Source organism: Sitophilus oryzae, unplaced genomic scaffold, assembly GCF_002938485.1.
Source record: "Sitophilus oryzae breed Bouriz unplaced genomic scaffold, Soryzae_2.0 scaffold_172_pilon_pilon, whole genome shotgun sequence".
Lineage (NCBI taxonomy): Eukaryota > Metazoa > Arthropoda > Insecta > Coleoptera > Curculionidae > Sitophilus > Sitophilus oryzae.
The window spans coordinates 1116748-1130481 of record NW_022146424.1 but is presented as its reverse complement, the minus strand read 5'-3'; the positions used below and the strand labels follow the sequence as shown (position 1 = coordinate 1130481).

The window sequence follows — 13734 nt, the reverse complement described above, 5'->3', positions numbered from 1 at the left end:
TGTCTCTACACTTTCTATCTCTTGATTGGATGAGGTAGATTTATACAAGATGAGTCGTGAATCTTAAATAAGTGCAAATATTTTTAGGCGTTGTATATTTCAACCCCAGAAATACGTCTATGAGGTTTTTTGAGGTTACCACTTCTCAATTCATGCAGCGACATTACAACCCTGAAAATATTTTAGATATGTAAAAATCACCGGTTCTCCACAAACATCTAACGTACCATCGCATCGCCGTGAATCACCTCGTATACTACGTATATACAGGGTGGTCCGAACTGTATTCCGGAAACTTCGGCAACATATTCTGCAGATAAAAAGAAGTAAAAAACTTCTTATAAGTGTATGTCCTAAAATGCTTAGATTCGGAGATACAGGGTGTAGAAGTTTCATTTTTATTTCGATTTTTTCCAAATAATTTCTGAAATAACGTCAATATTTAGATGAAAATTGGTGTCTGATATAGTTTTTTGCCATAAGGAATTTGATTTTGATGTCATAATGACTGCTATTTGTAGAGGGCGCCACCTACATGTGTTTTAACTGTTTTGAAGAGTAATAACTTTTTGTCTGTATAGAACTGCCCAGTAAAAAAATATACATTTTCATATTTTTTTACGTCAAAAATGTCTCTTGGTAAAAATCGTTACGAGCAAGCCTTCTCGAGATCTTTACAATGGGAATAGTCAATACATGTCATTATTGACAAAAAATAAACATAAGTTGAGTAGATAGTTATTTGACTAAAATGATAAATTTGGGAAATTTTTATTTCTTTAAATTAATCATAAAATTTTCTTCGAAAAAATGATGATTGATAATGATTTGGCACAAAAACATTTCAAATTTATGATTTCCGTCTGTTAACTATTTAGTCAACATGTTTATAATTGATGTCAATGATGACAGGCATTGATAATTTCGATTTCAAATATCTCGACAACTATTACTCGTAGCGATTTTTATTAAGAGATCTTTTTTACGTTAAAAACGTCGTAAATGTCTATTTTTTACTTAGTAGCTTTATACTAACTTAGTAGTCCATACAGGTAAGGACGAAAAGTTATTACTCTTCAAACCAGTTAAAAATATGTAGGTGGCGCCCTCTCCAAGTAGGTGTCACATTGACATCAAAATCGAATTTCTCATATCAAAAAACTCCCAGAGACCAAATTTCATCCAAATATTGACGTTACTTCACAAATTATTTGAAAAAAATCGAAATAGAAATGAAACTTCTACACCCTGTATCTCCGAAACTAAGCATTTTAGGACATACATTTATAAGAACTTTTTTACTTATTTTTGTCTGCAGAATATGCTGCTGAAGTTTCCGGAATACAGTTCGGACCACCCTGTATATATAATCTTGCTTGTAGTTCAGTACAATAATTCTTACTTGTAAAGGAAGGGGTAAATAATTTCCACACAATGTGCTAATAGTTAATATAATACTCTTTTAAAACGTTAAATAAAAAATAGTTCAATTAACAAAATAACTTAAAATTAACAGTACAAAACTATGAACTTACTGATCGTCTTTAAATAAGTGTTAATCATAGATTCTAGAGTTATGATAAATAATATTTTAGGCCCAGTTTGGCAACGTCGCAACTAATCTCTCCCACTTACCGGTCACCAAATTGGCGTGGTGGAATTGACAGACGGCGTCGGCCTCGTACCAAGAAATACGATCCCGGAAGTAGCGGTAGAACACGGGAAACCCCTCTTCCGGAAGCATCCAGGTATTGCTGATGTTCACCTGAAAATCGATAGACTGATGAGGAGCGAATGAGTTATTAATCGGTCGACAATAGTTATTTCCTGTCGGTGAACCAGACGACAATTATATTATATCAAATGGTATTGTTTGTGTCTGATGGGGAAATAATACGTTATAATTTACCGCAAGTGTATTTATTGTATTGCTGAAATTTTAAAAATTCTAAAAAGGTAAATTTTGTTAAAAATTGAAAACCAAAATTTTAGTTTTAAACATGATTCGTCTTCACCCAGGGAATAAAACACTTGAATAAGTATATGAGTAGTAGTTCTACATTAGTAATATTAGTAGGATTCTACGAACAAAGAACTACTACGAGTACACTTAGTAGTTCTTTGTTTCTTTTGTTCTAGGTTCGGTCATAGTTACGTTCGGTTGGTTTTAACTCAGCCGAGCCAGTGCCAACTGAGCCTCTATATAAACGCTAAATTTGTAGATATTAGTTTAGTTTTAATCATCTGCTGATGATGGCTAGCGATTTTTTGCTATCATGGCTAGCGAAACGTGAGTTCAGTGCAAAAGGAAAGTGTTTTGGTGTATTGTAATGAATTAGTGTTTTATTTTTCTGTTGTTCCAAACCTCAACTGTAAATTACACTGAATTAAATTGGAGTCTTTTTAGAGGGAGCGATGCATTGGTACCATTGATTGGTACCGATGGAGAAATGGAAATACCATACTTCAGAATTTAATTGGTAAATTGTAACATATATGTTATTGTCAAAATTGTATTTAAAATCTTTATAAGCCTATCATAAAGCTCCAAAAAAATGTCTATCAGAACCACTCAGGTTGTGTCGTAAATTTAATACTAATTTACTCTTTCCTACAATAATTAGTGTTTTTAATATTCCTAATTTAAAATACTTCATTATCTAGCAAAAAAATTACATTTCAATGTATACAAAGCTTAATTTTTCATAACTGATGATGATAAATAGTTGTTACTAAACCTTCCATGTTTTAAAATATCAAGTTAAGAAATGTAACGCAGTAAACGAAAACAAGCAACACGCTTAAGGAAAATGTACTTCATCATGTTTTTCTTCGTAAACACACACACAAACATTTATACACTTGTCTAGAGAAGACTCCGTGTTGTTGCAGCGATAAGCAGACTCTAAATTACCCAGCTCGATTTGTATTCCGCCATCTCTATCCTAATTTCCGTACATATTTCATTAGGCCCGTTCAAATGAGGCTCCTCCTTTCAGTCTCCAACACGTACCTCTATCTAGTGGCTCTATCTGTTCCAGCACGTCTCGGGATTACCGGCCTTTAGTATCTGGCTCATTACGCATTCTGGCTTCAGGGCCGTGCGCTCTGTGGTCTGATCTAATACATCTCCATTTGACATTGTCAATCTTGACGTGGCACCGGATATTGATTCAATGCATTGTCCTTAATTATGCTGTACGTTCTGATTATTCGGCTTTACAATTGTTTGTTTTTTATTTGTAACAGATCGTTTCACAAGGGCTTGTATTGTTTACTGAATATGCTATATTTATACTAATATATAAAATCCTTAAGTGACTGATTCACTGATTAATCACGATCCTGCTCAAACCACTTAACGTAAGAAGCTCAATTTTGACATACAGGTTGATTCTAGGGTGTAGAGGTTCGATAAAAAGGGATTTTTCGAAATTTCAGTTCCAAGGGGGTGAAAGCACCCCTCAAAGTTTCCGAAAAAACGCTTAAACACGTATATTTTGTTTTTTTACATATTTTAAGATTTTTAAAAATGTATACAGGGTGTTTTGAAAAATCTGGTCATTGATTAATCACGATCCTGCTTAAAGCGCTTGACGTAAGAAGCTAATTTTTGGAAAACGGATTGATTTTAGGGTGTAGAGGTGCGATAAGAAGGCTTGCAAATTTCAGATTCAGTCAAAAAAGATCAACTTTACGGCCTTGGTACACAAATAACTATTTTATTCCTTCGTTTTAAAATGAAACCAAAATCGTTTAAATGTATAAAGACCTTAATGGAATATATTTGTTAAAAAAAACCTATATAACCGTTTTAAATCCCAACAGAGATTGTGTTTTAATAAAAAAAATGCCCTAAGCATTTTATCACGCCCACTCTCTTTCAAATTTTAATCTAGAAAAAATATGAAAATGATAAACAAAAGTTTTTAAGCCCGGAGATAAACGGTAGAAGTAAAAGTAGCTTTGTTACTTTTTTATTTTTTGTTTATTTTTTATACGTATCCTCGTCCGAAAAAGCTTTATATAAAATTTTCTTTTTGGGAATTCAAGTTTTTAATATGATGATTTTTAAGATGATGATGCCCACGTTAAAATAAAGGATAGTATATCATATGATCGAAAAAAAAACGGCGTCAAAGACGGCGTGCAACATTCCCCAGCCGTCTAAGACGCCATTTTTTTTTTCGATCGTATGGTATAAGATAATATGTAAAGGTCTATACACACATGTCAGTCACGTTCTATTGCCAGGTTTAGTATGAAAATAAATTTATGTCACCCTGTAATAATACTATGTCTAATAACAGTTTCTCAGTAATATAAATCTATGATCTGTCTGAATATAAATTCGAGCAGCTAGATGCATTGCACAACCTGGGAGTAAATTTATTTTGTTTCCAAACTAAGGAAACAATTTTAATATCTCGAACTTCAGTAACAAACGTGCATTTCCGTATATTTCTAGGATTAATTATTCTTTGTTTAGCCCTTTAATAAATTTATCTGCATTAAAACATTCCTCGTGTCAGTTAAAATAATTAAAGAAGAAAAGGAATCCTATTTTTTTAGTTTTAATACTGAATGATTAACAAATGGCTATACCTATATGGCGGATATACAATATCAAGACCCCTAAATGTTCAAATTAAAGAACATAAAGATTATTTAAGAAAGGGATATTTTCACAAATCTAAGATTTGTCAGCATTCATAGGACACAGGGCACAGAATAAATTTTAATAACGCCAAAAGTATAATGAAAGAAGCGGTAGCCTCTAAAACAAAAATAAAAGAGGTTTTTTTAATACAATTTAATAAAAATAAATGTATTGCTCATGCATCTGTAGATGTTAGTAATGTATGGCAATCGCTTCTTTGATTTTAAAGAACATAACATAAATAAACATGGCATACGTAAAAATTAAAAATAATCATACAGAAAGTTTGGGTCTTTTTGGTTTTACCTTACTAAGTAATTGTTATCAGGTAGTAATTGCTAATTTTGAAGTTTAACTTGATATCATGTCATTTTAACAGAACGTCAACGATTTTGTAGACGTATCTGTTTTAAAAAACTAAAATGTTCTCGAATGGTTGAATTTAAATATTTTAAATATTTTTTTCTTTATTCTTTGTATTTTTTTTTGCTTCCGGCGACGGAAAGAAATAAACTTTCTGAAACGTTAAGCATTTTTTTTGTTCGTTAGGCAAATTTGTATATCTGTAAACCTAACTTGTGACCTACTAACTTGTGACAAGTAGTTTCCGTTTGGATTAACGCAGTGTGTGTTTACAAAAAATAACTATTTTATTTTGTAGATTTTCTTGCAGTGGCAAAATACTCATATAGGAATTTTTTGGGTACTGAATCATTATCTACCACATTCAAAAAACGTTAAAAAAAGTATATTTTGAATCACAAAGTGTTAAAATAATAAAAAAACAAAACGGTATTCGAATAGGTTTGTGGAATTTTTATTTAGTTTTATTGAATGTCTCTAATTAAATTAACTTTCAGTGTTCCTGAACTGAACGCAACCAAAACCTTTTTCGATAATAGCTGTTTTCATTGTAACGCAGTGCGGTCACGTAATAGTTTAACGACATTTTCATGCCGATAATCAACATCCGCCATATTTTACCGGCCACTAACTTTAATAACTTGCCATGGCCACAACGTGACAGCTTCGTCAATAATTAATTTAAAAAATAATTACCTACCTGGCTGGCTGTAACCCCCTGGTAACCGGCATATAACTCGATATTTCTCATCACCTCAGCTAATCCCTTGGGTATTCTAAGGGTGACTCGCTTGTATAACCGATAGAAAATTGCTTTTCCGATTTTCCTATTTAAATCAAGGCAGATTTTCCACTTAGACTATATCAAACTTTCTCAAATTGATAAATATAGCTTATTTAAAATATTACATTATAAATAAAAAGCAATATTTTGAAAGAATAGATATTTATATAAGTTATAAGTTATATTGTGTCCCCCTTTCTTGAGTTATAATTCATCATACAACTTCAGAGCTTTGACTAAAGCTAGTAGTCTGAGACGGTTTTACAGAGTTTAGTTCTCAATCTCCAGTATCAGTCGTACTAAAATTTATGGCAGGAATGGACGGTTGTCGTCTCGGGCACTCAGTGATGAGGCGTTCTGGTGTCTTCCCATTTTCCCCACAGAATCTACTGAGATGTTCATTGGGGAGACAGTATCCTGTTAAAAACCCCTTGCCAATCCGAAGATTGTTCTTACTTAAGTCAAGGAAAATCTTTGATTCTTCTTGGTTGTAAGTCCTGAGAAATTTCTTCGAGTGTCTTAGACCGTTGGAGGAATCCCATTCCAGGTAATGGATGGAGTCTTCCAGGTTCTTGAATTACTCTTTAAGTTGGTTTTCACTTTGGGAAGCAGAACGGTCCAGTTCGTGGAGTGTTCGCTCCTTTTCTAGCCCAGTAGGAACAAAGAACTAGAAGAAATTGGACCATTATATCATATTCATATAATCTTTACATTTATTAATTTTGACTCTCATATGTATCTAATGACCTGTAACTTGAGACTTGTTTAATTTATCCGGTCTACCATATCTTATCTAAAACATATGTTCTTTAAATTTAGTTAACATTGATCTTCTAGTTTGGCCAATATATTTATGATTACAATCTTTACATGAAATCTCACCTAATAGTTGCATTACCTGATAGTTGCACATTACCTAATTGTTGTAATTTATTTTTAGCACTACACAATTTATAAATTACATTCTTAAAAAAATAAAATTTACAGGCTAACATAAAATGACTACTTTCTACATAATTAGTTTTTAATAAATATCTACTTCTTTTTAATTTTTTTTTAGTTAATTAGTTTTAACTAGTAGATAGTTGTATTTTTATATTATTTTACCTTTGCAATTATTTAAGACTACCTCAGTAGTATATAAACATGTTCAAATATTTAATTATTGTGTATTTATAAATGTTTTGACATAAACAAATTATAATGACATGTATTTTATGCGTAGTAACATTATGTTAAACACTCTGAATAATTTATGTATATATTCTAATATTATTAATGACGCAATATATCTTCATTTGACATTGTTGACACATAAATATCGATTATAGACGTTGTCGTGTTCTATAATCGTTTGTCCTTACTACACCCATTAAATATTGTTTCTGTTTAATTTCTATGTTACCGTAAGTTATTAAAGTAGTTCTTTTTAAGATATCTACCTTGTTTCCATGGTTTAGTATTACAATTTGCCTGGAGGATGCGTATTAGCAAGCAAATAAATTAAAATCATTAACACAAAGGCAGCTAAATACACCTGAAACTTTCTAACGAAAAGTTAGTGCTGCGAAGTTGGTCGAAATTATATCCCAACTCAAATATGAGCTATTAGCATATACTCGGGCAAAGTACATAAATTCCAAATTGAAATAATTGAGTATAGTCTAGTTGAATTGGACAGCGCGATCCAAAAACTTGTGCAGGTTTTATCCGCGTTTTGAATAATTAAATTCCCTTAATTTTACATTTTCCGTTCGGTCTTGCTCGTTAAAATAATTAAAAGTGTTCCTAGTGAAGTGCCCTTTTGTCCATACCCGAGATAAACTTAATTTATTATCTCGGTTAGATAAAAATGTAATGGCGTCGTGCCGTTCAGTAGGAAAATTTATTCGGATGGGTTTTTTTGTTGAATGTTAATTGCGTCCTTTTGTACCTAGTATTATAATGGAAAATGTATTATTTTAAAATTAATTTCTATTTAAAATTTACTAAAAATTTGAGCATAATATGCAAAGGTAACTAGCCCGGTTAGGTTTGTGTTTTTGTTTTTTATTGAATTATATCATAAAGATGAAGAAAATGCTAATCATAACCACCAAAGTTATGATAATAAAAACATAATACACTAACATGCAAAAAATGCAACGGAAAACTTTTTGGACAAGTTTAAAATGTTATATTTTTTATTATTACCTCTAATTCCTTGATTTTTTTTAGTACACATAAACTTTAATTTGTAAACTCAGTTTATTATAAATTTTAGTATTTGACTTATTATACAAGATTAATCGAAGAGTTGTTTTTTACCCTATCTTCATACACTACTCACAAATTATTTAGGTTTAGTTTGGCTATGCTATTTTTGCAACAGATAGTTAATTATCAAAGTAATTGACATATGTAAATAACAATTACAAACCCAAACAGTAACATCAAAGAAATGTAAATGTCAACAATACACAATATAGGCTATTATCCATGCGATCGATGCAACGAATATGAATTTATTTGTAATAATTCATAGTTGTACGTATTTCCGTCGTGTTTTACGCCTGATGCATTTCGATAATAACGTACCAAAATGAAAACTGTAGTGAAAACCACCGCCAAATTGAGTGGAAAGCTTTGTTCGTCAATTAATCATACTGTAATTGCATATGGGACCTATCTTTTGGATGTTTTGACGTTTATTGGATTTCTTTTATTAGGGAAATTATTAATATTTTCATATACACTCGAAAAACGCAACGGAAATTTTTTCGTTGAAGTTTGAAGTGTTACATTTTTTTATTTTTAACTCTATTTTACTACAATATATTTTAAACTTGACCAAAAATTTTTCCGTTGCGTGTTTTGCATCTGAGTGCACATATAAAATATATGGTAAATAAGACATAAGAGCAAAGAGTTCTACATTTATACAAGACAAAAACTTCTAAGGACATCATTAAGAATGTTTTTCGTCTGTTCAAGACTGAGAAAATAAATGTTCTGAAAGACTTCAGTTTGCGGAAATCCGATAAAAGAGTTTAGAAAAGGCAAAGGGGAATTTGATATACCCCCGGGACTTTTTTAACGGCTACACTTTCATATTAAAGTCAAAAATAAAACGACCCTTAGAGGAAATCCCCTTTCGTATATGTTTGTGTTCTTTTTTCTCTTTTTTGTTTGTTCTTTTGATAAAATCGGTCAATTTGGAGGTAAAGAAAATAGAAATATCCTGGTGTGTGGCTGTCAGGTATAAAAAAAGTATATTAAATTATAAATTTATTATTAAAGTCACTGTATTGGATTTTACACTGTAACTGTTTTTATAAGTAAGGGGTGATTCACACTATAATAGCAATTAAGCCTCATTCAAAACCGCGAAATTAGTTAAAATAATTAGCAGCTCCGATTACACTCTATACTAAAAAAATTACGATAATTTGCAATGTCTAAAGATACAATTAAAATTAATAGAATATCCTAGCAACAGCTTGCGATTGTCAGTTGTATCTATAGAGAAAGCGTAATAATTAGTATAAAAACAATAAACTCTTTATTTCTACGGATGATAATCTACGGCCAAAATAACTATATACTCTGTTATATTACTCTACTTTGCGTATTGCAAAGAAATTGAAGAAGAATAGCAAAGTCTCTATCCGCATTTAAGTAATGATGAACTGAAAAAAATTGAACTGAAGATGTACTGAACAAAAAGAGAAGAGCAAGTATTTTCACAAGCGCATGAAATGAAGCATGTAAATAAATGGTTATGTAGTAAACACTTCGCATTTTTCTCTTTTCGACTTACAAAGATCGCCATAGCGATTCTCTCACAGTCATTTAAATACACATACCGACCCAAGATTTTCTACTGCCAACCCGGTATGTTTAAATATTTTTATCATAGGGTTATTAGTTTGAGATTTTCATGGTACTTTTTGTTTCAAACGTACTTAACATATTTTACTTATATAATTGGGCATAATCAATCACTGGCATAAGTAACACAATGGAAAGCAGCGACGATGAAAAGAGGAAAAGCTCTCGGGTGTCCTATTTTAAAGATAAACATAATAAATCTTAAAAAGCATTAGCGCTGGCTGAGAGCGAGAGAGAAAAAGAATGGTAATAAATGAATGTAGCTGAGCGTATTTATGTATTTTGGATGTAGTTTTTTAAATCAGATTTAATGCAGAGTAATATGCAAAAGAGCTTTTTTAAAAAATACGTACAAAGAAAATGGAGTAAATACATGAGTATAGTGTATTCCTTTTATAAAAATAGATTCTGCAAATGTAATTTTGCTTTTTTTATATTAAAATTGTAAAGTTATATTGGTTATAAAAATTCTAGATTATCAGATATGCTCAGATTATCTTAACAAGAGTAAATAATAGATAATTTAAAATATAATATGAAAAACTAGTTCAAAAAAATATTATTTTTTATTATCGTATGAATCAGAGAAACACTCTATATTAGTCAACTACCACAGTATTTTAAAATAATCTATATAAAAATAAATAAAGAAAATATTCTTCCAAGAAAGTCATGGGTATTTCGCCACTGACTTTAAGAAAATCTACAAAATACAATAATAGCTATTTTTTGACTATGAAGACTAATTGTCAGTGGTTGTTTACTAACAAACAAATTTGCCTAATGGACAAAAAATGCTTAACGTTTCGGAAAGTATATCTCTTTCCGTCGTCGGAAGCAAAAAAATACAAAGAACAAGGAAAGAAATTATTTAAAATATCTAAATTCGAAAACACTTTATTTTTTTAAACAGATACGTCTACAAAAACCGGTGACGTTCTGATATTATTACAGGTACAATATTTTCGCTCTCTCCGAGTAAGATTTTTATTTAAAAATCGATGTCACATGTGCTCGTAACCCTGGTCAAATAAAAAACAATAACGTGAAAAAAACGCTCGGGTCAAACCTAGGGGGATATATTCGAAGCCCTTTATTTTTTATGGCCCTTGTCCTGTATCGCTCATATATAGAACAAAAAGTCCCTTCTGGCCATTGCTTTTCAATGACGTGTCAATAGCACAACAAAGGGAGGTAATCAATATTGTCTTGTTTTATTTATAAACTTAATAAAAAAATATATTGAAAAATGCCATCAAACTATATTATCATATTGTTGTACATGTTTTTGTGCTCGCTAAGTCCTACATTTAGAGAACGTTTAGTCTCTCCAATATACGACTCACCACATTCAGAAGGTACATGGTAGATGCACTCTTTCTCTTGTTTCAATGATTCCGGCCTTTTTTTTTGTTAGGACGATTCTTTGTTGGACGATTTTTTTACTTATTTTTATCTGCAGAATATGCTGCCGAGGTTTCCCGAATACAGTTCGGACCACCCTGTATATAGAATAGTTCAGAGAGAGAGAGGCTTCCTCGTCAGGTCGATGAACCAATTATTAATGAGTCAGTTTTTCAGTTGACACTGACAAATTTCTTGTAAAATGTATGCTCTCTTAAAAATCAAATGTAAATTAATTTAATTATAAACTATGCTTTGTGATAGAGTTTAGTCAAGTATTTCAATCAAATTATTTGTCTAATTAGCACAAGATTGAGGGGTGCTATTGATCGAACTAATAAGAGCGAGTAGTGGCAAAGTCTGCCTGCCAGACCTAACTTTCCAGTATGTTAATTGGAAAATTAATCTATTACATGACAAGTCTCAGAAACCTCATTTACGGGTCAAAAGATACATTAGAATAACTGACAATAAATTCGTTAATTAATTTTGCTTTAACTTCACTGTGAGACGGGTTTCAAATAAAACGTGTACCATTATAAAACATAAACAAACAAAAGTGAATCATATACCATTACATTATGGAATATATAAAAATAATTAATTTTCAAAAATAATTATTTAATTATAATTCTTAATTCCCAAATAATTAGTTATTTTTTATACAAGACGATAAAATGGTATTATATTGTCGAACGAAAAGAATAATTCACCAGTGAATTAATTTCGGGAAACGATAATGCAATTTTATCGTCGTGTATAAAACAATATTTTTTCCATAGCGAGTTACGTTTTAAAAAATATTCAGAAATTATTATTTCAAGGAATTTATTACGAGTAGAAAAAATATTGTGCTGGTTTGGCGTTGGTTTCTATGTAATGTGAGAAATAAATAAAGCTGTCTCTTGTTAGTTGTCAGTTTTGAGTCAATATTTTTTAATTCTCTTTCGTGTCGATTGCTGACTGAATTGGAACCAGAAATGGCTTAAAACAAAATAAGTAAATTACCAACAGATATTCAGGCTGAGGCCATAATCAAACGCCATATCCAAACTACTTCCATTTAAATCCCGAACAACTTATGAAAAGGGATACAAAAATTTTTAAAAATGGAAGCAATTAAAAAACGTGCCGGAAGAAATAAAGATTTAACCTATCCTCGCTGTTAAAGTATCATTTAATCTACCTTTAACCGCAAGGTACTATTTTATCTACTATTTTTGATAGATATAAGGCAATTTTAACAGTTGCTATGGAAAAAAAACATAATCTATTACCAGATTAAGTATTGATTCTCACTGTATATCAGCAAAATGCTCACAGAACTGGTACAAATGTAAGAACTTGACAACGCTGTTTCCGATACGATTCAGTCTTTCCATCAAAAAAATGTATGGAAGAAAACGATATGGAATGGAAGGGACCGGTGGAGAATGCACCAAACCTATACGATCACTTTGTTTTATTTTGCATTAGTTTTAAGTGATGCACAGCGCATAATACACCTGGTTAAAACCAGATATAATCTTTAATTAATCATCCAGACCTGAAGGTTATTGTTGCACCGTTTACTTCATCATTATTGTAAAGTTACCTCCAAACATTAGCTTTTGTATTTCGCAGCCATTTATTAAGCTCGGGACAAACTTAGGCGATTGCTATGCTGCTGCTGACTGCTTAAAATTCTCGATACTGCAAAAGCATAAGCCAATGTTGTTCAGCTCGTTGCAGGATTGTTTTTGAGCATAAACGTCGTTAATTTATTAGCAGTTTTCAGGTAGTAATGGGAGTGTGGAAGAGAATTTAGCGTAAAATGAGGCTATAATAGTTGCTGGTTTGGCATTCACGGGTTTTACACTTTCATTAGCAGTTCTTTCTAATATTTTTTTTTTATTATCTTAGGTATATGAGGGGTTCAGAAGAGAACTGGATCAAGTCCTAGAAGAAACTGGACTTGATTTATTTTAATTCTGACCACTTCAAATTATCTAAACAATATTATGTATTGTTTAAATTTACTAGACTACTAGACTATAACAAATGACAAGTGTAAGAAAATTTTACTACATTTTTCATTCTATTACTTTTCACTCTACATTTTTTACTTTCTGCATTAATATACAAAAGCCAACGATTTAACGTCTAGAATTATTTTCTGTCATAAAACAAACCCAATTTTAATTTTTGATGTTCTAATTTTATATAAAACATGACAAAAAATTATACTACACGTACGCAGCGCATTTCGCTTTTATTTCCTATGTTTTCAGAGCATAAAACTTCTTTATATATGCTCTAGCCTCTTGTTATGAGCCTACTGAGAGCAATTTTCTTCAGACATTTTTTATTCGGTCATAATATAACTTTCCTTTCATACAGATTATATAACTCTAAAATATGTTTTTTTCTTTTTTTTAATATCTGTTTAAATCCAAATTTATTTCTCTCAAAGGTAATATCTTTCTAAAACTTTCGGGAAATAGCCATCTTATCCGATAGTCAAGCAACACTAAAAGCGATCAACCATTAATTCGAAGTTGGTCAAAGAATGCCTAGAAAAGCTGAACAAATTAGGCAAAGAAAATGCTCCTACTCTGGGTGCCCGCTCGCCAAGGGATAGAAGGCAATGAAAAAGCAAACGGTCGAGCTAGAA

At 31.2% G+C, this 13734-nt stretch overlaps 1 protein-coding gene across 1 annotated transcript in view; it reads right to left on the bottom strand.

The window, feature by feature from the left end:
* The window catches only part of LOC115881728 (endochitinase A), a 194971-nt gene that overhangs the window by 107650 nt on the left and 73587 nt on the right, over positions 1 to 13734 (bottom strand). Inside the window, exon 3 of the mRNA XM_030899344.1 lies at positions 1636 to 1765. Coding sequence (XP_030755204.1) covers positions 1636 to 1765 — 130 coding nt within the window. The remainder of the gene's footprint in view (positions 1 to 1635; positions 1766 to 13734) is intronic.